Genomic DNA, 27,083 nt, shown 5'->3' on the forward strand with positions numbered 1-27,083 from the left:
GTTATTATCTCTATTTTTAATGTGTGAGAATGTAATTAGAAAATTTAAAAATGATCAAAGCGTATGCTTTATCACTCAATGCTATCATTATTTGGTTACTATGGCAGAGCAGGAAGAATATTAATTTGCAGGGTAAACATATGATTGCTTATCCACGGTGGGCACTCCTGAGAGGGAAATGGAACAGTATTAGTAATTACATTGGGGTACCAGGCATAACCTGGGTCTGTCCTGGGTGAGTGAGGGTATGTGGTCCTCCTACGGGTATGAACTATGCTTCTACATCAGAGATAGCTTCAGACATACGAACGTATGCTGTTGCTCCAGCTTGTCATGCTTCTGAGATAGATGTCTCCTTATTTGACTCATAGAAGTTAAATGGAGTCCAAGCTGTCTCTCTTCACCAAGAACCTTCACCAGAGAAGCAAAAACTTGGGTGGAAAACATACTTTGTGTAGCACTGGTAGAAAACCAACTGTATACTAATTAGAAAATCTTACAGGTCAGATCAGTTTTCTCAAATACTGATTTCCCTGGGGATTTGCTCTTACGGAGTCATGAAGTCTTTTGACTTGTTATAACCCTTCAGGAGCATTCTGTTCGACATGATAGTTTTGAATAGGTCCTGTATGGCAGTCTCATATTGGGCATATTAATCTGCCTATTTCCTTTAATGGCATTACTTACAAGGCTCTTGCTTCATGGTGGCAAAACTGCATGAACAAGTAATAAACATGGTGTGAAGAACTATGTATTAGAGACCAGTCTAACAGAATGAGGAGCAGAAACTCTTTTCTTTTTTTTTCATTCCTTGAAGATGGGTAGTGATAGGATGTCACCTGTAGTGAGAGTGGATGAAGGAGGGGAATGGAAGGCTTCCACTATTCCCATGAGATGGTCAGGTACCAGGGCTACCTCTCTGGGCATAAGGGATGCTTATCACTTGATTTACGATGAGAGTCTAAATTCCATGCCACATGGTGGGCAGGCTGCGGATCTCAGGGTCAGACACCTGACCTCTGCTTTTGATTTGCCATAGACGGGTTATATGATTTTGTGAAAGCTGTTTAATGTCTCCGAGCCATTGTTTCATTATCTGTATAAAAGGGGAACATAATATCTGCTGTGTCTGTCTCAACAATCAGGACAATCAAATGAGATGATGAATTTGGCAGTGCCTTGGATAAAGTGAAGAGCAGAATGTAGGAAGCAATGTAGCTATGTTTGTTGCTATCCCCTGATTTACACTGTGTGCGTGGGAATTGAGGACATAGAAGGAATATTGTATGTGTCCTGAGGGGGTGGTCACGTACCCCACAGGAAAGAATGAAGACTATCTCTGACATAAGTGATCGTTAGCCTTTTTACTATGCTTGTGGATAAGCAGAATTGAGGTCAAGTGAATAGAAGTTGCTTTATAAACCTCATCTCTCATTCAAACTTCTAATCAGAAATCTACTAGATTGCCTTTGAAATGGCTTAGTTTAGTACTACATACTGAATTTGCTGATTTAATAGCTAAATAATCCTCATTTTCTGTTAAGCATGTTAACCTATTATAAATATTTAGGGAGTTCAGACCTGTAGAATGAAAAGTTCACCTACTTCAGCTAGGGTGGTGACACAACTAGATATAAAAATAATTCCTTTTTCTGTTTTCCCTAAGTTGTATGGGACTGAACTGAGTGAAGTTACTGGGGCAGAGCTGTCTTCTCTGCAATTTCCTCCCGGAGCCACTCCAGGACTGTTTAAGAATCAGCAGAGAGAGTGATTAGGATAAGGGTAGTTCAAAAACATGGGAAATGGAAGGCATCAGTGGTGTCCTTTGACAGCCATGGAAACTGTGGATAATCCCTGCCTCCTTTGGGCCTTTCTGCCAAACAGTAGGAAACGAGACTCAGCTTTTAGTTTATTACACTCTACCTTTCTCTCATTTAATCCCACAGAACTAAATAGCACACTTCAGAAATGAGGAAAATTCAAACTTGCAAGCTTACATAAGATATGCACTTCACATTTAGACATTTTAAAAATTATACTTTAATTTGACTTATACTTTCTTAGTGTTTCCTAATTTTCATGTAAGTGACTTCATTTTTTCCCTCATGGAACAGATGAGAGGAGGTGAGGGAGAGTGTTGCTGCTGCTGCTGCTGCTAAGTCGTTTCAGTCGTGTCTGACTCTGTGCGACCCCATAGACGGCAGCCCACCAGGCTCCCCATCCCTGGGATTCTCCTGGCAAGAACACTGGAGTGGGTTGCCATTTCCTTCTCCAATGCATGAAAGTGAAAAGGGAAAGTGAAGTTGCTCAGTCGTGTCCGACTCTTCACGACCCCATGGACTGCAGCCTACCAGGCTCCTCCGCCCATGGTATTTTCCAGGCAAGAGTACTGGAGTGGGCTGCCATTGCCTTCTCCAGAGGGAGAGTGTTACCACCCCTATCTTTTAGATACAGCTTAGACACTGTGGATAAAGTCACTTACCCAAGCTTAAATAAGTACATGAAGACTCAGCCTACGTTAAGAATCTAGGGGTCTGATTGTTTGGCTACTGGACCTTACCAACTTCCTCTGAGAAGGACAACTATAAAAGCAATTTGGGATGAACCAAATTCTAGTCATTATCTTGGAAATGGCGGGTGGTTTACTATTTGCTCCTTGGGTGCCCATGGAAGATACAGCAAAACAACCATGATTTTTTGCAACACAGGGGTTCAGGCAGCTACTTCCAGTCAATGAGATTGGAACTCCAGAGAATGCCTCTTGCCATCTCTGCTGTGTCCCTCCTCAGGCCCAGGGGGCTCCTGGCATCCTAGGCAGGACAATTTTGTGTTAATTATGCAAGACTGCCGAACTCACTGCAGCCAAGCAGCACCCCTCTGTTAGTCCTCTCCCTTCTTCCAGAGCACACACATTTCCAAATGCCATCTTTACTCCCCAAGAGTGTTGGCTGACTAGGAAGAAGCAGTTCTTCTTTCAGACCACTGGGGAAATGACATGAGGGCAAAATTTTCATGTGTCAGTCTAAGTTTCTGAACACATTATTTCAAAAAGGAAGAGGAAAGCAGAGTAATAAAACTAGAATAAACTTTTGGAAAAGATGTGAAGATGGGAAAGGGAAAACTGAGGAAAGAAAACACAGAAAAGAACAAGAATCAAAACAAACGGCAAAAATGTATAACTGAAAGCAGATGTTTTGCCAGAACCCTGGTGCCTGACTATAGGCAGAGCTTAACTATACCTGCACACAATAGCTGAGAAGAAAGAGACACAGTGAATGAAACAAATACTACTGTCTGATCTAAAAAATAAAGATTGAAATACACACTGAAGTTCACACATACCTTTTCTTCTAGGTCCTTTATTTGTCTTTTCTGGATGTCTGTTTTATCTTCTAAGTCACGAATTCTCTGAAAAAAGAGGGAAAAAAACCAAACGCTTTACAAGGTGTTAAGTTAAACAAGACCATTCACCAGCCTAAAACACAGAACTTCCCATAAAAACATTAGCATCTGGAAATGTCATGTATACATTTTTCTACATCCGGTGGGTTATTGCATATTTTGAAAATTGCTTATATTCATATTCAAAATGATTGTCATTGAGTGTAGTTTTAAAATATTTGCCATCCTTTTCCTTCTGGGTCAATCTATCTCTGCAGACCTCTTCCCTGTGACAGAGGTATGGTTCTCACCCCACTGCACTTGACCTTGGTCAGTTAGACCTGTTTTGGCCAGTGGAACATGAGCTGGGCGTGAGATGTGGGAAAGTCACCTTTTTGTGGAGACAGCTGTGTGTCCCAGAGCTAGAGAGAAAGAAACACACTTTGTTAACAGTAAACCATTTGGACTAAGGTTTTTGATTGTTTATCGCCTCATTAAAAAATGGCTAAAAGTGGCTCACACAAATGCCATTAGTTGCTGTTCTACTTTTTTTTCAATCTTATTTCAAATTTGTTTCAGGGTACGATCTTCTCATAAAACCAAACTAATCAATTTTCATAAAACAAAGTTAGAGACTACACTTCAAAAAAGAATCCAAAGAAGGAACTGATAACTCAGGGGAAAAAACAAATGTTACAAGAATAGCACAAGCGATCTTGAAGATAAAAAAGGCTCAGAAACATCTTCGAAATTACCTGTAAACCGTAACAAAACTTCAGTAATTTGAACAGCACAGATTTGAAATCAACATTACATAGACACTAATTTGCAAGTGACAGAGGAGAGTGAAAATGCTGGCCTAAAGCTCAACATTCAGAAAACAAAGATCATGGCATCTAGTCCCATCACTTCACGCCAAATAGATGCGGAAACAGTGGAAACAGTGACAGACTTATTATTTTGGGGCTCCAAAATCACTGCAGATGGTGACTGCAGCCATGAAATAAAAAGACGCTTACTCCTTGGAAGGAAAATTATGACCAACCTAGACAGCATATTAAAAAGCAGAGACATTACTTTGCCGACTAAGGTCCATCTAGTCAAGTCTATGGTTTTTCCAGTAGTCATGTATGGATGTGAGAGTTGGACTATAAAAAAGCTGAGCACCGAAGAATTGATGCTTTTGAACTGTGGTGGTGGAGAAGACTCTTGAGAGTCCCTTGGACTGCAAGGAGATCCAGCCAGTCCATCCTAAAGGAGATCAGTCCTGAATGTTCACTGGAAGGACTGATGTTGAAGCTGAAACTCCAATACTTTGGCCACCTGATGCGAAGAGCTGACTCATTGGAAAAGACCCTGACTGGGAAAGATTGAGGGCAGAAGGAGAAGGGGATGACAGAGGATAAGATGGTTGGAAGACATCACTGACTCAATGGATGTGAGTTTGAGTAAACTCCGGGAGCTGGTGATGGACAGGGAGGCCTGGCGTGCTGCAGTCCCTGGGGTCGCAAAGAGTAGGACACGACTGAGCAACTGAACTGAACTGAACTGAACTGGTTTTGTAAGTGAATAAAAGTTTGCAAATTTCCTCTGGCAAATTAAAGGCCTTATATGTTCATAGCATAGGGTTACACAGTGTAGGCTTGTAATTTAGTATAATTAGTCTTTTGGGAATAATTAGAAAATGGAGAACTGGAGTCCAAGAAGAAAACAATGGAAGCTAAATGATGTGATAACATAGAAAGACCAGGTTTTACAGTGCAATGTGGGGAGACAAAAATGCAAGCTGGAACAAAGAACAGTTGAACTTGGAAACTACAGCCCCTCTCTCTGAACAGTGGTTTTCAACTAGGGGTGATTTTGCACCCCAGATGACATTTGGCAATATCTGGACATTTTTAAATTAGTTAAAGTGATTTTAGTTTATTCACAAAGTTGTGCAACCATCACCAATAATTACCCAGACAGTTTCAAATCACATGTGATCACCAGTCACAACTAGCATCTAAGGGGCAGAGGCCAGGAATGCTCTAAATAGCCTGCAGTACACAGATCACTCCCCGCCAACTTCCACCAAGAAGAATCATCAGACCCAAAATGTCAGTCAGGCAGAGATTGAGAAATCCTGCTTTAAATGAAAAGGGGTGAGGTTTCTGCAGGAGAGGAAGGTGTGTTTTTTTAGAAGGACTGTGAAATTATATGACAATGAATGCTGATATGTGTGACAATGAATGATAAATAAATGTGTGTGATGTGTGTGTTTGTGTGTATTTCCATAGTGCTGCTTATGCTCCAAAGCTACACAGTGAAAGAATAAATTTGTTAGCTATTTCTACCTTGAGTATGCAAGTATTTCCTTGATATAGTCTATTGGATGTGGAGGCAAGCCTTACATCAAGTATATCATGGGCATGAGGGATTAGTGTAGTGTCTACTCAGCCTCCAAGTCTGTGCTTGCTGGGTGCCTGCTTACATGTACAGGATTGTGCTGGATGTAATGGAGAGCACAAGTAAGGTGTCACTTAGTTCTTGATTTCCAAGAACCATCACATCCAGATTGGGAGATAAAAACGGAAAACACAGGAAAAAACAGATTATGTAGAAAGGGAAAACAGAGCAAAACTAAGCATAATTCCATCACCAATCTCTAATACCTCGTACAGTGCTTAGTTGTACAAAGGAGCTGCCTATACATATTAATTGAGTTAGGTTTGCTCCATTGTGTGCTGTGGGCTTTATTTCTTTTTCCTTCCCAGCTTTTCCCAGACTGCCATCTGATCTAACAGGAAACCCTGCAGAGTCCAAAACAGATCTCTTTTCTACCAAGTAGGAAAGTTTCTCCTGCTCTCAAGTGTACCAAGTCCCCCATCAGAACTGCGAGAGGTTACTGCCTGCTCTTCCTGCTTCTGATCTCCTGCATCCTACACCCATCTACAGCAGCCAGTGTGAACTCCTAAAACGTGAAACGGTAGGCTTCCTTGGCAGTCCAGTGGTTAAGATTCTGCACCTCCAATGCAAGGGTGTGGGTTCGATCCCTGGTCACGGAACTAAGATCCCATATGCCATGTGCCACAGCCAAGAAAATATCACACACGCACCAAACAAAGAATGTGAAATGATCACAGCAGTGCTTGAGCTTTAAGGGGCAAGGAAGAGGAAGAACGGAGAGTCAGCCGAGTTGCTCTTAGAATAAAACCCAAACTTCTTCAGGCCCAGCACGATCTAGCCCTGTCTCACCTCTGCAGATTCACCTAACAGTCGCCTTTCCTCCGCTCTGCGTCCTCCTGCCATACTAGCCTTCTCTCTGCTCCTTGAGTATCTCAAGCATTCCCACAGTAGAGGCTTAGCCCCTGCTGATCCTAACTTTTGGCCACCTTGCCAAGATCTCTGTGTGGCTGGTTCTTTGGGATTTCAACATCTTCAGACCAGCCAGTTTGGAGTGGTTAAAGCTACTCCCGAGCTCTCCTCACACAACACACACACACATAGACACATGCATGTGTCTTCAGAGCACTCTCTGAAACTGCCTTGGCCGCTGCTTGTTTGCCTTGTCACCCTGTCTCTCTTCACCTGCAGGACACATGAGAGAAGTGACCTTTATGTCTTCGTCCGACATCACATTCCCAGCACCCAGCACAGGCAGGCCCTCAGTAACTGGTCTTGAACGAGTGCATAAAAAAGTATGGTATATATATATTTTTCCAGTAATAAGTGATCCATTGTTTTCATCTGGGAGAGCATCCTGCAGGAGATAGAGCTTACACTGGGATTAGAAAACATTCGGATAAATGCAGCAGACTTTGAAGGGCATTTGGGGGTCAGTAGTCAGGCAAACTGGAGAAGGCAATGGCACCCCACTCCAGGACTCTTGCCTGGAAAATCCCATGGACAGAGGAGTCTGGTAGGCTGTAGTCCATGGGGTCGTGAAGAGTCGGACACAACTGAGCGACTTCACTTTCACTTTTCACTTTCATGCATTGGAGAAGGAAATGGCAACCCACTCCAGTGTTCTTGCCTGGAGAATCCCAGGGACAGGGGAGCCTGGTGGGCTGCCATCCATGGGGTCGCACAGAGTTGGACACGACTGAAGCGACTTACCAGTAGCAGCAGCAGTCAAGCAAACGAAGGCTTACAAGTGGAAAATCACGGCCTCAAGGGTAAAGGAAGAGTTCTGCACAAACAGAGGAATGTAAGCTCTGGAGATTGTCTTAAATCCAGTTTTTAGGGGAGGGGTAGCCAGCTACTGAAGGACCTGGAGATTTCTGCATGACTAGACTCAACTGGAAAGTGGGATCATGGAAGCTTTTGAGGAAGAAGGTATCATCAGAAAAGGTGAGGACAAGAAAAACCTCAGCATTTTCAGCCTGAGTGCTTTGAGATATGGTAGTTCCACTTCCAAACATCTTGTCTGCTGTTGTCCCCTTCTCCTCCCGCCTTCTATCTTTCCCAGCATCAGGGTCTTTTCAAATGAGTCAGTTCTTTGCATTAGGTGGCCAAAGTATTGGAGCTTCAGCTTCAGCATCAGTCTTTCCAATGAATATTCAGGACTTGTTTCCTTTGGGATTGACTGGTTAGATCTCTTTGCAGTCCAGGGGTCTCTCAAAAGTCTTCTCCAACACCAGTTTAAAAGCATCAATTCTTCGGTGCTTGGCCTTCTTTATGGTCCATACATGACTACTGGAAAAACCACTGCTTTGAATATACAGATCTTTGTCAGCAAAGTAATGTCTCTGCTTTTTAATACCCTAAGTTTGTAACAGCTTTTCTTACAAGAAGCAAGCATCTTTTAATTCCATGGCTGAAGTCATCATCTGACTTTGATCACCATCTTTGAACACCATCTGATACTGTAGCCCAAGAAAATAAAGTCTGTCACTGTTTCCATTGTTTTCCCATCTATATGCCATGAAGTGATGGGACCAGATGCCATGATCTTTGTTTTTTGAATGTTGAGTTTTAAGCCAGCTTTTTCACTCTCCTCTTTCACCTTCATCAAGAGGCTCTTCCGTTCCTCTTCACTTTCTGCCATAACGGTGTCATCTGTATATCTGAGGTTATTGACATTTCTCTCGGCAATCTTGATTCTAGTTTATGATTCATCCAGCCTCACATTTCACATGATGTGCTCTGCATATAAGTTAAATAAGCAGGGTGACAATATACAATCTTGACTCACTCCCTTCCCAATTTAGAACCAGTCTGTTTTTCCACGTTCAGTTCTAACTGTTGCTTCTTAATCTACATACAAGTTTCTCAGGAGGCAGGTAAGGTAGTTTGGTATTTCCATTGCTTTAAGAATTTTCCACAGTTTGAGGTGATCTACACAGTCAAAGGCTTTATAGTGTAGTCAATGAAGCAGAAGTAGATGTTTATCTGGAATTCTCTTGGCTTTCCTATGATCCAATGAAAGTGAAAGTTGCTTAGTCATGTCCAACTCCTTGAGATTGCATGGACTGCTCCTCTGTCCATGGGATTTTCCAGGCAAGAATATTGGAGTGAGTTGCCATTTCCTTCTCCAGGAGATCTTTCTGACCCAGGGATGGAACCTGGGTCTCCTGCATTGCAGGCAGAGTCTTTACCATCTGAGCCACCAGGGAGGCCCTATGGTCCAATGGATGTTGACAATTTGATCTCCGTTTCTTCTGCCTTTTCTAAATCCAGCTTATACATATGGAAGTTCTTGGTTCATGTACTATTGAAGCCTAGCTTGGAGGATTTTGAGCATTACTTTGCTAGCATGTGAAATGAGCACAATTGTGCAGTAGTTTGAACATTCTTTGGCAATACCCTTCTTTGGGACTGGAATGAAAACTGAGTTTTTCCAGTCCTGTGGCCACCGCTGAGTTTCCCAAATTTGTTGGCATACTGAGTGCAGCACTTTAACAGCTTCATCTTTTAGGATTTGAAATAGCTCAGCTGGAATTCCATCACCTCTACTAGCTTTGTTCATGATGATGCTTTCTAAGGTCCATTTGACTTCACACTCCAAGATGTCTGGCTCTAGGTGAGTGATCACACCATTGTGGTTATCTGGGTCATCAAGATCCTTTTTGTATAGTTCTTCTGTGTCTTCTTACCACCTCTTCTTGATATCTTCTGCTTCATTAGGTCCAGACCATTTCTATCCTTTATTGTGTCCATCTTTGCATGAAATGTTCCCTTGTATCTCTAATTTTCCTGAAGAGATCTCTAGTCTTTCCCATTCTATTGTTTTCCTCTATTTCTTTGCACTGTTCACTTAGGAAGGCGTTCTTATCTCTCCTTGCTATTCTTTAGAACTCTGCATTCAGATGGATATATCTTTCCTTTTCTCCTTGGTGAAAGGCAACAGAAACTTGAAAATATAACACACCTAACAGCTCAGACCAGATTAACTTAAACAGAACCTTCTCTTTTGGGAGTAAATACCTTAGCTGATTGAAGAGACACTTAAAAGCATTGACAAAGTTTTAATCATAAATAAATTTAGATAACTATTTCTCCATCTTAAAAATAAACACTTCTACAGTTCTATGACACACCTCCCACTTCGCTGAAATTAATTAAATGCTACTGCATTCAAAGAAATATTTATCTAGAGGACAAGTTCATTCCCTTAGAGAAGCAATGATTCTATTGAGTCTATTATTAAATGCTTTAAAAACTCCCTTCAGAGCTGAAATCCAAAACTTTATGATGGAATCTCATGAAATGCACGTGTTTATTATCTTTGGAACAAAATTGTTTCAGCGTTAACTTGGGTAATTTACTAGCCTATAAAGATCCACAAAATTCTTGGCTACAACTGAAGTGTGATAAATGTCATATTCCCCATAAACTGTTCTTACTGGTGTCATAAAATAACCCCTGTTCCTTTGCTACTCACCTTGATCTCTAAAGACCACATGATTCTCGCCTCTTGTATAGCGCATCTGGATTTCATACCAGTTGCTTATTACAGCTTATGAGTACCAAGTACACTAGCCTGGAACTTTCAGTTCTGGAATTATTACAGAATCTGCTTTTTGACCAGCACCCTAGTCTTTGCCTGCCAAGGTATGATATGAAAAAATAGTTGAAATTAAGAATGCTGGTTATAAGTTAATCCTGGGTGTTTATTCTGAGCCTTGCTGGTCTAGAAAAGTCATATAAATGATATGACTCATGCTGTGGAAGACATTATACCGCAACGTTTATGTGCACTGGCCTTGCAGTTGGGCTGACCTGGGTTGTAATTCCTGCTCTGTGGCTTACTGTCATCTTGGGCAAATGACTTAAGCACTTTTTTCTTCAGTATCATGATCTCTTTACGTTGCAATAATAACAATACTTACAGCTGTGGGCTGTTATGAAGATTAAATAAAATGATGGAAGGAGAGCCCTTAATTTAGTTTCTGACCTACAGCAAATGCCAGTAAATCAGAGGTGGCTTCCAGGCTTTATTGTTGCTGCTGCTGTTTATTCTGGGAATAAAGAGAAAGGCCCTTGATCCCTTTCACCCTCTTCTGATGATTCCATCAGGTTTGGTTATGGACTGGGGTGAAAAACAGCATGATCTCTGTCCTGGAAAAAGTCCCAAAGAGTCCCTTCCCAGGAAAAGGGATATGATCAGGTTCCATGAAATTCAAAGGGTATTATTTCATGACAAAGTTGTTGCAAGAACAGTAGCATGACACAGTGGTTCTGAACTGCCAATTTTCTTCAGATTAATTCATTAAGAAACCATCACCCTGCTTCTGAGTGTAGGTGTAAAACAGCAGCTATTTATTTTGCTCTCTGAAAACAGCTTCTAGCTCTCAGGATTCTTCATACCCACATCAACACTCTGTACTAAGCACTAGGTCTCATGTACTAAGCACCACTCAACCCAGATGTAGCAACTCCATCCTCACCTGATGGGCCTGCTGTAAGAGCTCCATTCTCTCCTGGAGAATCTGACAGTCGTACTCTCTGCTCTTCCTCAGCATCTGCCGCCGTAACTTTTCCACTGCTGTCCTCAGCTCCTCCTGCTGCTTTTCACTTAATAATTCACCAAATTTAATAACAGTTTCTTGCTGCAGAGCATTGTACAAAGTTGCTTCTAGTTCCTGGATTCTCTGGAAAATAGAAAACTTTGGAGTTTAGTATCTTACATGTAGTGTACAAACATACACCTGTGTATATGGGGAGGGATGTATTATTTTACTCTCACAGGATCATAGCAACAAAATAAATGTCAAAGCTTATCCAGCTTAAATATCCTTTTGATGATTCCCTTTATAAGATGCCATAAGGGTAATCTAGCCAATATGTAAACTTCCCTGATGGAGGGGAATTTGTTTTTTTTTCTTGGATCCTGTTTATTTCACATACTTTTCCTTTTCAGGAAGTCCTTACCTAGTTATAACTGTATATCCTTCTATTCTCAAAGGTAGCTGAGAATAAATTTGTTCTCTCTTTCATTTGGCAGATATTTAAAGATATCTATTGTGGCAGCATATTATTTAGAAATAAGCATTGCAAAGTGGTCCATGTTGTAATACTTGAAATTGGAGGTATTTCACACACACACACAGTGCCACCTCTCTCCACATGACACACCTCTGAAGATGGCTTTATAGTCTCCATTTTTTTTTTCTTAAAAATTGCGAAATAGAGCCTAAGAACCTTTGGAATTGGTCTGTTTGTTAATACTCTGAGGTTTGTAGTTGCTCTAGCTGTAAAATGCCTCCTTGAGGCTCTTCTTTTTTAGATGAGGAGTCTACAGCTTTGTACAGCTCAGTTTTCTTTTCTTTCACATGCTTCAGATACAGTTACCACAATCTATAATCTGATCCCCATGGCTCTGACAGAGGTGAAAGGACACTGCCTGGAAAGGGATGTCCTCCAAGCTCCTGTCCTGGACTAAGTGGGTTGCCTTACCTTTTAAAAGTTAAAGATAAAGTCTTCAGTCCTGGGACACACACACATGGTCTAACGTTATCATGTGTACGTAGAGGAGGCAAGGTTGAAAGGGTAGGAAGGGAGGGAAAAGTCACCTCCTTCTTTATTCTCTAAGCAGAGGGCAACTCCCTTTCCCCATCAGGCAGTGCTCAGAATCCCTTACTCAACTTGGAGGGGAAGTACCAACTCATCTTTGTTATCAGCAGGGGCTAAGTGCTTCACTCTTTTCCCAACAGCAATTCAGGTTGCTTCCAGGAAAGCATTATAAAAACTTTTAAGTTTCCTCTTTTTGTCTTGAGTCATTACACTGTGTTACAGTGGCAGGGCAGGGTGGTGCCCACCCAGAGAGAAGAAATCCAAGCTGCAGTCCAACATTAAGAATGATGCTTTATGAATTTGTTACCGGGGAGTGGATTAAATGTGCTCCCGAGTCAGCATAATCTGGAGGAGAGAGAAAGATACAGCCCATTTCCCCCATACAGCCTTACTCACTGAATCTGGATTATGGTAGTTACGGCCACAATGCCTGGAGTCAAACCTAAGCACTACCTACTCACTTTCCAAGCTGGGCCAACGTCTTCCTCTCTCTAAGCCTTCATTTTCTCATATGTAATATAGAAATAATAATATTCCCTATACTTCTTAGGGTTGTTGTAAGAAATAAATGAGTTGAAAATATGTATCATGTTACATACATTATTATTCTACCCTTAGATTAGGATCCCCAACAATCAGATTTGATTTACTAAATTTCTCTGTAATCAACACTGTCATCCAGCCTGTCTTTCATTTAAATATTATTTAACACATAATTAAACTGTTTGAAAAATGAATTACAATGAAATATTTATTAACTATTATAATAGTATTATAACACAAAGGGCTAGAGATGTACATTTGGTCTAAAATGAGAACTGGAATCCACTGGATAAGCGAGCTGCATGTTGTGGTCTATTCACAGACATGACATGACAAATTACACAGGATGCTTTACTACAGAGCATATAACCATCCACACTTAGAGTGTCTTGAATGTCTCTTGTACCTACCATATATGCTTGGTCGAGGGCTTGTTTCCTGTAGTCTAGCTCTTCCTCCAGATAGCCTTTGATTTTGCAGAATTGTTCCTAGAAAAAATGGCTGCATTAGTAGATAGAGTCAGCTTAGTTAATAAGAACGTGATATCTAAATTGTACTGATTAATGTTTTCTCTAATTCCACTGTAAGACAAATCACTAGTCTTTGTAGGGTCAGAGATCTTGTCTTTCAGGGAAATAGTTCAACTTTTACAGTTTCACACAGGGGATGTAAAAATCAGTGGAAAGAAGCATAAAATGACAAACAATCCACACGGAATGTCTAAAAGAATTTTCATATCAATTTAAGAGTGTGCCACTAAGGATAGATTTTGTTTGTTTGTTATGGCTTCACTGCATAACATATAGGATCTTGTTTCCCTGACCAGGGATCGAACAGGAGACCCCTGCAGTGGAAGTAGTCTTAACCAATGGACTGCCAGGGAAGTCCGTAAGGATAAATTTTTGACAAGATAAATGCTACAGATGCTAACTAATAAGCATATCTGTGTAAACATGAGAGTATATTTTTATGAGAATGTTATGAAATGTAATAGAGCAGAGTTGTATAATAAGAAACTTAATTTATTCAAACTCAACTGTGTATCATTAGCAAACGCAAAGCTAGATAGTAATTCAGAGAGTGGGAGCGATTCCACCCACACTGCTACTTAATGAGTGAGTGTCTGCTCTTGCTATAAAGCCACGGTGATCCAGGAGATGTAAAGCTGATGTTACCTTGCTTGTCCTCAGTTTCTGAGTGGTTCTCATATTGCAAGCATCCTGTCATTTGCATTAAAAAATATATCTTTGTACAGAACATAGCCCTAAGCACGAGTTAATTCTTTATTTGCACGCTTAACAAGGAACAAGGGTCTCTTCTAATGCTGAAGGTAAACTTGACTGCACCAACTTTTTTTCCCCTGTTTTTATTTTTGGCTCTGCTGGGTCTTCGTTGCTGGGTGACCTGGACTTTCTCTAGCTGCGGTGAGCAGGGGCTACTCTTCGCTGTGGTACACGGGCTTCTCACTGAGGTGGCTTCTCTTGTTGCGGAGCATAGGCTGTAGGGCACACGGGCTCTAGCAGCTGCGGCTCTTGGACTCCAGAGCACAGACTCAGTAGTTGTGGCACACGGACTTATTGGCTCAGCAGTATGTGTCATGTTCCTGGACCAGGGATCAAACCCGTGTCCTCTGCATTGGCAGGGATTCTTATCCACTGCACCGCCACGGAAGTTCTGCGTTGATTTCAAGAGAGGATATGTCTGCATGCAATTTTGCTGTTGACTTCCAGCTGATTACATCTGAGCTCCAGTGCCTACAACAGTGCCTGTAACCATCTGATTGCCTAATAAAAATTTTTGTGTTTAAAGTGTTCAAGGGTATTTTGAATATAGACAGTTCTTATTAAATCTTTTGATTTTAGAGCCTAACCTGTTGGTAAAATGTAAGTTCTGTGTAAAATATCAGCAAATTTTACAAATTTGCAAGCTGTCACGTGCTATAGAAATTCAAGTTGTTTTTACTATAAGATTCTCCAGCTGAACAGGAATTGCTGCCTGTTTTTTAGTAATAGTGACAACAGTAATAAGGACCAATTCCCAGGCTAGGGGATTTAAACAAAAGTTAACTGTGGCAAAATACATACAATATAAACTTTATAACCATAACCATTTTAAGTGTGTAGTTCAGTAATGTTAAGTATATTCACAAGGTTATGACACCAATCTCCAGGGTTTGTTTTATCTGCAAAATTGAAACTCTGTACCTATTAAACAACAAGTGCCCATTTCTTCCTCTTAGCTCCTGACAGCCATTATTGTGTCTTCTGTTTCTATGAGTTAGACTACTCCAGGTACCTTATGTAAGTAGAATCACACAGTACTGGTCTTTGTGTGATTGACTTATTTCACTTAGCATATGTCCTCAAAGTTCAGTCATGCTGGAGCAAGTAGGAGAATGTCCTTCCTTTTTACAGGCTGAATAATATTCCATGGATGTATATACCACATTTTGCTTATCTATTCATCCAATGATACAGACACTTGGGTTGCTTCCATGTTTAAGCTGTAGTGAATAATGCTGCTTTTGAACACAAAAATCTCTTCAAGAGCCCACTTTCAATTGTTATGGGTATATCCCCAGAAGTGGTGTTGTTGTATCATGTGGTAATACCATTTTGAATTTTTTTAGCTATCACTAAGCATACTGCTTTTCATAGCCGCTGTACCATTTTATACTCCCAGCAATATTGCACAGGGTTCCAGTTTCTCCACATCTTCATCATTGTACATTACTATTTTGTTTTGTTTTGTTTTTAGTAGCAGCCATCTTAACGGGAGTGAGACGGCTTGGAGATTTTTAATACCAAAGTCATACCCATCATTTCTGTAAAGTTTACTATAATTATATATGGTAGAAAAATTATTTAGCCTAAGGGGGAAAAAAAGACATATAACTGGATTTTCTTCAGCATTAGTTTTGGAAATACTACAAAATTACAATGTGACATTTTTAGAGAACGTAACTTGAAATTGACGGGTATTTCAATTTTTCTCTGTTTTTATGATACCTCATCTTTAACTCACCATGTCACTTTCCAATTCCATCATTTTCTGGTGCAGGGCAGCCTCTGCTCCTTCAATTTGCTGGATCCACTATGGAGTAAAGCAGACACAGGGTTTGACATGACTGCTTGATGTTGTCTAGATGGTACTATCTCCTGAGCTGCTGATTTTTCTGAAGTTCTTGGTCTACTAAGGGCATTTTATCTTGGTGCATTTTATCTCTTAGCTCAGAAACAAGTTTATAATTTCCCACTCATCCATTAATTCACTATTCATTCAACAAATGCCTTCACTGTTATCCACCATGTGTCAGGCAATGTGCTAGGTACCAGGGATGTGAGGGTGAATAAGAAATACATAATTTGCCCTCATTGGAGATTGCCATGAGAGGCTTTCTTGGAAATGACATTGCACTGAAGTGTAAAAAATGAGTCAGTGATGACCAGGCAAAAGTGAGGGGCAAGTTCCAAGCTAAAGGTATGTCTAATTCCCTATGACTGGAGGGAGCACAAAGAGAGAAAGAACAACAGGTGAGATGGAGAAATGGCAATTTTTCAGTATATGAAACTGATCACAGCTACATGTTGAAGAAGAATCATTTTGTTGAGTACAGGCACATTTTAAATCACACAGAGAATTTACTTTCTTAATACTTAGAATATATTGTTCTAAGTATTAGAACATCAACATTAGATGGCATTAATATTAGCACTGATCAACACCCTGAATAAATTCAGACTTCAAATAATATAGTGTGACCCTACCACATATATGGTTTCAGAGAATAAATTATTATAATGGGTCTTTACGAAATTAACCAACAGTTTGTCCCCCAGGGAGGCAACCTGGCAAAATAATTAAGTGTGTGGGTCCTAGAGGTCAACTTCGTTGTTGCTCAGTCGCTAAGTCATGACAGACGCTTTGCAACCCCATGAACTGCTGGGCCACCCTGTCGGCCTCCCTGTCCTTCACCATCTCCCAGGAGTCTGCACAAACTCATGTCCATTGAGTTGGTGATGCCATCTAACCATCTCATTCTCTGTCATCCCCTTCTCCTCTTGCCTTCAATCTTTTCCAGCTACCTTGGGTCTAATCCCAATCTTAGCTTTTCACAGCTGTGTGGGTTTGAAACATTACCTGGTTACTCTAAGTCTCAACTTTCTTATCTGTGAAATGAGATTAATAATAATGTGAAGCGTAAAGAAGATAATTAACCTAAGGCCCCATTCACAGTGTATTGCATCTACTAGGTACTCAACGGGATTCTAGTTTTTTTGGTTAACATTCATTTTTATACTTCTGCACTGTTAGAAATTTGCCTCACTACTAGCTATTTTTTCTTGGTTTGTTTGTGATAAATTATGTGGTGTACTGAACATTTTTCTATATATTAAAGCCTTGATATTCACAAGGGGCTGCCACTAACAGCTGTTTGGCTGTAAGGAGCATGGGGAAATAAAAAAAGACATGGGAGACTGGAGAGATGCTAGTCTCTCAGCTCTGGAACATACACAGAACTTCCCTCATGAAACAAATTTCAGTCCAAAGTCATGGGTTTCTTGTACACAGCCTCATATTGCAATTGTGTACCACCCAGTTTTATTAAAATGCTCCCTCTGGCTTGCTACCCAGTTACACTGAGAAACAAATTCTCTTGTACATCATGTTTTTAAGAGAACTGTCAAATGAAGTAGTCTCTGCCTTTCATAGAAAATTCCCCAAGTTTTCTTTGCAGTCCTAAACTAAAGTGACTTTTCTTGCAATAAAGAAAAGCCCTTTATGATCCCAACTGGATGAGATGCTCTGGTTATCACTGTCCAATAAATGTAGCAGAACTGGTGGTAAGACGGTGTTTTCTTTATTATTGTATCACAAGAACAATGTCTTCATGAATTCACTCATTCAGTAAATGCTGATTGATCTCTTACTAAATATGCTGGGCTGGGAAACTAGGAAAACAAAGAGTGAAAAACAGAATCCAGAGTTGCCTCGTGGAACTCATAATCTAGTGAACAACAGCATAAATTAAAATTTTAAAAAAGGTGTTTGTGTTACAGTTGTTAAAATCCAGGGTAACAGAAGCACAGGTCACTGTAGGAACACAGAGAAAGAAGACCTAACTAGACTTGGGTGAGTAGGAAGGCTTCCCCATGTATGGGAGGGTCTGATGATTAATATTTAGCCAGACAAAGGTAAAAAAGGGAAGAAGGGAAAGCTTGACAAAACCAATCGTATAAAGGACCAAGGGGTAGAAATACGTATAGGTAGACAGAAAGAGTTAAAGAACAAATTCCAGATATTTCCCATGAAATACTTCAGGATGTATCCCTAACACTTCGGGTCTTAAAAAAGAATACAACCACAAGGCCATTTCCATACTGCAAACTTAACATTAATTCCTTTTATCATCTGGTACCTGGTCCATATTAAAACTTCCCTAGTTGTCAGCAAAACGATGCTTTTTTCACACTTGGTTTGCTTGAATCAGATGTAAAAAAGGACTGTTTCAATATTTCTTAAGTACCTTTTTATGTTATAGAAATTTTTCTACCTCTGCCATTTTTTTCTTGATGTCATTATTTTGTTTGAGTAACTAAACTAGATTGGTGCAAGGTGAATGCTTGCTCATGGTTTCATTTAATTTACAACATGATTCTTATGCATTTATGAAATTAAAAAAAACTATCTTGAGGAACTTATACGACAGTTCTCACTTTATCCAACTGTGTGCACCAGTTAACTATGTGCTGATTTTCAAGGCACCCAGAATATAGCCAGTTACCAGGCTTCTTGACTTGGCTCTTTCCTTTTTTCTCTCCTTTGCATTTACCAGATGTAAACACAAGGGGGCAAGAGAACGCTCAGCGCTGCCCGTCTGACAGTTCCCAAGTTAACATTTTCTGAATGAGGCTGCAGGGAGCCACCACCAAGTTACAAAATCAGTTGGAACAACTGGTTTATGTACACATCCAAGGAAAAACCCGTAGAAAGAGCCATGCTGCTCCAATTTTCCATCTCTTAACGAAAACTTCTTCTTTATTGGTTTCCCAGCTTGGTAAAACAATGGCTTCAGTAATGTAATCCAGGTTTTGCATTTTCACATAAGTATATTTTCAAGAGGCTTCAAAGTACCCACCCCAAATCAGTGTGTAGACTCTTATTTTGTATATTCTCATTCTAGCTGGATTAAGAATAAAATATTTATTAGGTATTCAATAATGCAAAATCAAGTGCAAAGAGAATGTCCTTCAACCCCAGGCGTTAAGTCAGACACTGAGATGATTTGAATGTTAGTACAATTTATTACCTTTTCTGCCAGGGACAGCACAGTGCTGGCCTGAATTATAGCCACTTGCTCTTCATTTCTTAAATTCTGTGCGGGGTGAGGGGGAGAGAAAGAAAATAAGCTGAAGACGACATTTACACTGTTAGAAAATACTACCTAACTTGCCTGCCACATATACATGCATGGAACATTCACAGTCTATCCTATTTAGTAATAATTCCTAACAAAGAGTTCATTCAAAACCTGTAAAAAGTACATTAAATGTGATGCTTTTATATCTCTCTAGTCCTGACTTGATTTTATGTTTCACTGTAAACATACTTCATTAACAGTCATAAGAAAAGAAGAAACCAAAATGAAATAAATCTTCTTCATAGCAGTTTGATATGATTTAATTGATTTTGTTCTCTGCTTTGATAATTTTTCAAGGGAAAAAAATAGCATGACTATTTCAACCTATATGCGTCATTCATCGAGTGTCTCAATGAATGGTCCTCCCACTGAATTAATATGCCTTGACCCTGTCAGGAAGGTGTTTTAGAAAGAAAAAGGATTGTAGTTTCCTGGTACATTTTTATGGGGCTGCCACCAACCCTACTATTTAGCAGTATTTGCAACTGCATGACTGATTAATTTTATGACGGATGCCTCCCAGCAACAGTTAGAAGGTAATTAGCTTTAATCACCGCTGATGTCGTCGGCATGCCAACCTGAAACCTGCCCAAGAAAAGCATCTTCTGCGTTTCCACTTCTGCCACTACCTTGCAGAGACCCTTATAATCCTTAAACCGAGTGGCCTGATAAGTTGTTGATTCTCTTCCAGAATTCATAAGCTTAAGCGAACCTGGAGTCTGATTTGTCACTATTTTTTTTTAAGTTTTTTTCAATTTAGGTACGTATGTAAGAATGCATGTATTTCAAGTATAGTTGATTTACAATGTTGTGTTAGTTTCAGGTGCACAGCACAGTGACTTAGTCATATATATTCTTTTTCAGATTCTTTTCCCTTTTAGGTTATTACAAATTACTGAGTAGAGTTCTCGTCACTTGCTCTTATTTTACGCATGATGCATTGGCAAGTATTTCTTGCTTCTCTTTAGACAAATTCATATTTCTACTGCACTTTATTCATTACTTACCCCATTATCACCCAAGATATCAAGCTGCTTTATGAGATCAGGGATATTCACATCCTGCAAAATCAAGGAGTTGCATTCAAGTCAAAGGCGCAAGAGTGGCTTAACCATTCTATCAGTGCCCTAACCTTAATGAGAGAGGACATTTTAAAGCCTGTACCTCCTTGAGCTGTTTTCAATCAGTCACAACTGGTTTTACATTTCCACTCTGCTTCTTATGAGCTGTGTGAACCTGGCAAAACTCCTTAACAATGCATTTTCAATTCAGCCCATTGCAAAATGGAGATAAATACTTCCTTCTCCTTCACAGGCTGATTTGAGGATAAAGAGACTGTATATAAAAGGGTCTAGGATGTATAAGAACTCAAAATTTTCTCAGTAAATTTTTTTCTCACGATTACTGAAACTTTGTTCTGACTGTGGTAGATTTCAAATATAAAGAAAAGTAACAGTAATAAATTTAAATAACCAGTCAATTTCACTCTAATGGGATCTGACCTGGTTGAGATTTTGACAGCTGCATAGAAAACTATAGTGTAGTTTCATTTTTTGGGTATTTAGTATTAATTCCATTTATGGGAAACAGCTTGTTTTTATTATATCACCCCACCCCAGTCAGTTTGAAGCAACTGCACCATTTAAAGTGCTGTTGGGTATAAATTACATACGTTGGATTAGGTTGTCTGTGATTTATTTAAAAACAAAACATCTAAGGAAAAGACAAGGTGAAGTGCTTCTCATTTAGAGTTGAATCAAAAAATTGCTTTGGTTTACAAATTTTCATGTAGGCCAGAAGTTTAAACAATATGAGAATGGTTTACGATAGAAGTCAAGGAAGTACAATTTTCTACCTGATTTCCCCATTAGTACCACTTTCTCCTCTTCCTTATGTTCAGATAACACTATGTGTGTGTGTGTGTGCTAAGTCGCTTCAGTCGTGTCTGATTCTTTGTGACCCTATAGACCGAAGGCTTCCAGGCTCCTCTGTCCATGGGATTCTCCAGGCAAGAGTACGGAGTGGGTTGCCATGCCCTCCTCCAGGGGATCTTCCCAACCCAGGGATCATATCCAAATCTCTTTAAGTCTCCTGCATTGGCAGGCGGGTTCTTTACTACTAGCACCACTTGGGAAGCCCAGAGAAAACAGTATAGCAGATCCCTACTGGCAGAAATACAAAAGTCTAGCTCAGTCTCAGAGGTAAAGAGAAGGCAACTAAAGCAGGTATATTTGGCAGTCAGAGTGGGAGCAGGAGGGGCCGTGCAGAAGGCACGAGCAGGAGGGCTCCTAGCCTTACATCTGGAACAGACAGTTGCTATGTGATTTTGTCACATGCAAGGACAATATATTTTCCAGGAGACGGAGCCACTTCCACTAGACCTTAACATTTAAAATGTATTCCGATATCACTAAAAATAAAATTATATACTATGTCTAAGTGAACAACATGTTATAATCCCTAAAACCTTCCAAAAGGGAGTGTGTCAGTTGCTCAGTCGTGTCTGACTCTTTGCGACCCCCCCATGGATTGTAGCCCGCCAGGCTCCTCCGTCAGTGGGATTTCCCAGGCAAGAATACTGGAGTGGGTAGTCATTCCCTTCTCTTGGGGATCTCCCCCCACCCCAGGAATCAAACCTGGGTTTCCTGCATTGCAGGCACATTCTTTACTGTCTGAGCCACCAGGGAAACCCCAAAGGGAAATCCTACCTAAAACACTCACAACAAAAGAGATGGTGGTGAGATGATTTCTAGATTTCTTCTAATACTGAAATTCCAAGATAATGAATTCCACAGCCATCAGAACAGCACAACAAATATCTTTTGATCTGGCATGCTTGAAATATGTTTCTTCAAGCACTGAATTTATTTAATATTTCCTCTAGATAATCAAGGGTAATTATCTTTACACATATTTTGATTCTATATCACTCTTTTTAAAATAATCATTACTTCCTATTTTTTTTTTGCTGTTACCATTCATATATCTGTCACACATTTATTTGTGTACATTCTGTTAATTCTCCCATAGACGTGACTATTTTCAGTTCCTACATGGTTTGTATCAAAATGACACCCAGTGACTGAAAGACCAAACGGTGACCAGCAACCTCCCCTTTTCCAATTCCCAGATCTTCTACTGTCCACAACACACACAAGGAAATGTCTGCCTACCTTGACACCTTCTTTCATACAGTAGATCTGGAGAGCACTCACACCATCTGAGAATGGGTGAATTTGTAGATTAAATGGAGGGGATCGTCTCTCTCTTTCCTTGAAATACAGTGAAGAATATATAGGAATTGAAAAAAAAAAAGCAACAACTGATTAATCACTAAACCGGTTATCTGTGTTCTCTATGCTATTTCATCAGTTTATCAATATGCCATTTGGCAAAAAAGAAAAAAGAAAAAGGAAATTGAACTCAAGATGTTCATGCTTGAATGTAATAGAAAATAACTGATTATCACCGTGTCATCCAGGTTTGCAAATTTTTTGATCAGGGAAATGTGGGAAGTGGAGTTCCATTTTAAACTGTATGAATACTTAGAGCTTTCAGGTGTCACAAAGAATCTTCTGACCATGAAACTTTATGGCAGCTCAGGGCCTTTTGCATATTCAGTTCACTCAAGCTTGATGAGTATGATAAGTGGGCTACCAAAATGACTTACTTCTTTCCTGAAGCATACCAACTGCAAACTCTATTCAAACCTAATGTTTGATATTATTCAAACCTAATGTGAAATATCTTCAAGAAGAAATTCCTGGCAAAATAACAAAGAAATCAAATGGGAAATCTTCTTATCCTTTACATATCAGCATACTTCAACCAGACCCTTAGCCAGATTCTGCATGATACAATCAGAATATGATTTGATTATGTTTTACTTTAAAAATATAGACTCTGGGCAGAAGATAGGATTAGTGAAATAGAAGATAGAATGGTAGAAATAAATGAATCAGAGAGGAACCAAGAAAAACGAATTAAAAGAAATGAGGACAATCTCAGAAACCTCTAGGACGATCTGAAACGCTTCAACATTCGAATTATAGGAGTCCCAGAAGAAGAAGACAAAAAGAAAGACCATGAGAAAATCCTTGAGGAGATAATAGTTGAAAACTTCCCTAAAATGGGGAAGGAAATAATCACCCAAGTCCAAGAAACACAGAGAGTTCCAAATAGGATAAACCCAAGGCGAAACACCCCAAGACACATATTAATCAAATTAACAAAGATCAAACACAAAGAACAAATATTAAAAGCAGCAAGGGAAAAACAACAAATAACACACAAGGGGATTCCCATAAGGATAACAGCTGATCTTTCAATAGAAACTCTTCAGGCCAGGAGGGAATGGCAAGACATACTTAAAGTGATGAAAGACAATAACCTACAGCCCAGATTACTGTACCCAGCAAGGATCTCATTCAAATACGAAGAAGAAATCAAAAGCTTTACAGACAAGCAAAAGCTGAGAGAATTCAGCACCTCCAAACCAGCTCTCCAACAAATTCTAAAGGATATTCTCTAGACAGGAAACACGAAAAGGGTGTATAAACCCGAACCCAAAACAATAAAGTAAATGGTAACAGGATCATACTTATCAATAATTACCTTAAACGTAAATGGGTTGAATGCCCCATCCAAAAGGCAAAGACTGGCAGAATGGATACAAAAATAAGACCCCTCTATATGCTGCTTACAAGAGACCTACCTCAAAACAAGGGACGCATACAGACTGAAAGTGAAGGGCTGGAAAAAGATATACCATGCAAATAGAAACCAAAAGAAAGCAGGAGTGGCAATACTCATTTCCGATAAAATAGACTTTAAAAAAAGGCTGTGAAAAGAGATAAAGAAGACCACTACATAATGATCAAAGGATCAATCCAAGAAGAAGATATAACAATTATAAGTATATATGCACCCAATATAGGAGCACTGCAATATGTAAGACAAATGCTAACAAGTATGAAAGGGGAAATCAACAATAACACAATAATAGAGGGAGACTTTAATACCCCACTCACACCTATGGACAGATCAACTAAACAGAAAATCAACAAAGAAACGCAAACTTTAAATGATACATTAGACCGGTTAGACCTAATTGATATCTATAGGACATTTCACCCCAAAACAATGAATTTCACCTTTTTCTCAAGTGCTCATGGAACCTTCTCCAGGATAGATCACATCTTGGGCCATAAATCTAAACTTGACAAATTCAAAAAAATCGAAATCATTCCAAGCATCTTTTCTGACCATAATGCATTAAGATTAGATCTTAATTACAGGAGAAAAACTATTAAAAATTCCAACATATGGAGGTTGAACAACACACTTCTGAATAACCAACAAATCACAGAAGAAATCAAAAAAGAAATCAAAATATGCATAGAAACGAATGAAAATGAAAACACAACAACCCAAAACCTGTGGGACACTATAAAAGCAGTGCTAAGAGGAAAGTTCATAGCAATACAGGCATACCTCAAGAAACAAGAAAAAAGTCAAATAAATAATCTAACTCTACACCTAAAGCAATAGAAAAGGAAGAATTGGAGAACCCCAGAGTTAGTAGAAGGAAAGAAATCTTAAAAATTAGGGCTGAAATAAATGCAAAAGAAACAAAAGAGACCATAGTAAAAATCAACAAAGCCAAAAGCTGGTTCTTTGAAAGGATAAATAAAATTGACAAACCATTAGCCAGACTCATCAAGAAACAAAGAGAGAAAAATCAAATCAATAAAATTAGAAATGAAAATAGAGAGATCACAACAGACAACACAGAAATACAAAGGATCATAAGAGACTACTACTATCAGCAGTTATATGCCAATAAAATGGACAACATGGAAGAAATGGACAAATTCTTAGAAAAGTACAACTTTCCAAAACTGAACCAGGAAGAAATAGAAAATGTTAACAGACCCATCACAAGCATGGAAATTGAAACTGTAATCAGAAATCTTCCAGCAAACAAAAGCCCAGGTCCAGATGGCTTCACAGCGGAATTCTACCAAAAATTTCGAGAAGAGCTAACACCTATCCTCCTCAAACTCTTCCAGAAAATGGCAGAGGAAGGTAAACTTCCAAACTCATTCTATGAGGCCACCATCACCCTAATACCAAAACCTGGCAAAGATACTACAAAAAAAGAAAACTACAGGCCAATATCACTGATGAACATAGATGCAAAAATCCTCAACAAAATTCTAGCAATCAGAATCCAACAACACATTAAAAAGATCATACACCATGACCAAGTGGGCTTTATCCCAGGGATGCAAGGATTCTTCAATATCCGCAAATCAATCAATATAATTCACCACATTAACAAATTGAAAAATAAAAACCACATGATTATCTCAATAGATGCAGAGAAGGTCTTTGACAAAATTCAACATCCATTTATGATAAAAACTCTCCAGAAAGCAGGAATAGAAGGAACATACCTCAACATAATAAAAGCTATATATGACAAACCCACAGCAAACATTATCCACAATGGTGAAAAATTGAAAGCATTTCCCCTAAAGTCAGGAACAAGACAAGGGTGCCCACTTTCACCGCTACTATTCAACATAGTTCTGGAAGTTTTGGCCACAGCAATCAGAGCAGAAAAAGAAATAAAAGGAATCCAAATTGGAAAAGAAGAAGTAAAACTCTCACTGTTTGCAGATGACATGATCCTCTACATAGAAAACCCTAAAGACTCCACCAGAAAATTACTAGAGCCAATCAATGAATATAGTAAAGTTGCAGGATATAAAATCAACACACAGAAATCCCTTGCATTCCTATACACTAATAATGAGAAAGTAGAAAAAGAAATTAAGGAAACAATTCCATTCACCATTGCAACGAAAAGAATAAAATACTTAGGAATATATCTACCTAAAGAAACTAAAGACCTATACATAGAAAACTATGAAACACTGGTGAAAGAAATCAAAGAGGACACTAATAGATGGAGAAATATACCATGTTCATGGATTGGAAGAATCAATATAGTGAAAATGAGTATACTACCCAAAGCAATTTACAAATTCAACGCAATCCCTATTAAGCTACCAGCCATATTTTTCACAGAACTAGAACAAATAATTTCAAGATTTGTATGGAAATACAAAAAACCTCGAATAGCCAAAGCAATCTTGAGAAAGAAGAATGGAACTGGAGGAATCAACTTGCCTGACTTCAGGCTCTACTACAAAGCCACAGTCATCAAGACAGTATGGTACTGGCACAAAGACAGAAATATAGATCAATGGAACAAAATAGAAAGCCCAGAGATAAATCCACACACATATGGACACCTTATCTTTGACAAAGGAGGCAAGAATATACAATGGAGTAAAGACAATCTCTTTAACAAGTGGTGCTGGGAAAACTGGTCAACCACTTGTAAAAGAATGAAACTAGATCACTTTCTAACACCATACACAAAAATAAACTCAAAGATTAAAGATCTAAATGTAAGACCAGAAACTATAAAACTCCTAGAGGAGAACATAGGCAAAACACTCTCAGACATAAATCACAGCAGGATCCTCTATGATCCACCTCCCAGAATTCTGGAAATAAAAGCAAAAATAAACAAATGGGATCTAATTAAAATTAAAAGCTTCTGCACAACAAAGGAAAATATAAGCAAAGTGAAAAGACAGTCTTCTGAAAGGGAGAAAATAATAGCAAATGAAGCAACTGACAAACAACTAATCTCAAAAATATACAA

The 27,083-nt window shown here is 39.2% G+C and overlaps 1 protein-coding gene across 2 annotated transcripts in view; it reads right to left on the reverse strand.

Annotated features, from left to right (window-relative positions):
* JAKMIP2 (janus kinase and microtubule interacting protein 2) overlaps window positions 1-27,083 on the reverse strand; it is a 199,880-nt gene that overhangs the window by 9,977 nt on the left and 162,820 nt on the right. For both annotated transcript variants that reach the window (XM_069592359.1, XM_069592358.1), the window contains exons 14-20: window positions 22,516-22,614; window positions 20,350-20,403; window positions 19,232-19,297; window positions 15,946-16,014; window positions 13,332-13,409; window positions 11,253-11,456; window positions 3,343-3,408 (exon numbers count right to left, since the gene is read on the reverse strand). In XM_069592359.1, the coding sequence (XP_069448460.1) occupies window positions 3,343-3,408; window positions 11,253-11,456; window positions 13,332-13,409; window positions 15,946-16,014; window positions 19,232-19,297; window positions 20,350-20,403; window positions 22,516-22,614 (636 nt within the window). The remainder of the gene's footprint in view (window positions 1-3,342; window positions 3,409-11,252; window positions 11,457-13,331; window positions 13,410-15,945; window positions 16,015-19,231; window positions 19,298-20,349; window positions 20,404-22,515; window positions 22,615-27,083) is intronic.

The sequence above is a fragment of the Ovis canadensis genome, chromosome 5, assembly GCF_042477335.2.
Source record: "Ovis canadensis isolate MfBH-ARS-UI-01 breed Bighorn chromosome 5, ARS-UI_OviCan_v2, whole genome shotgun sequence".
In the NCBI taxonomy this organism is placed as follows: Eukaryota; Metazoa; Chordata; class Mammalia; order Artiodactyla; family Bovidae; genus Ovis; species Ovis canadensis.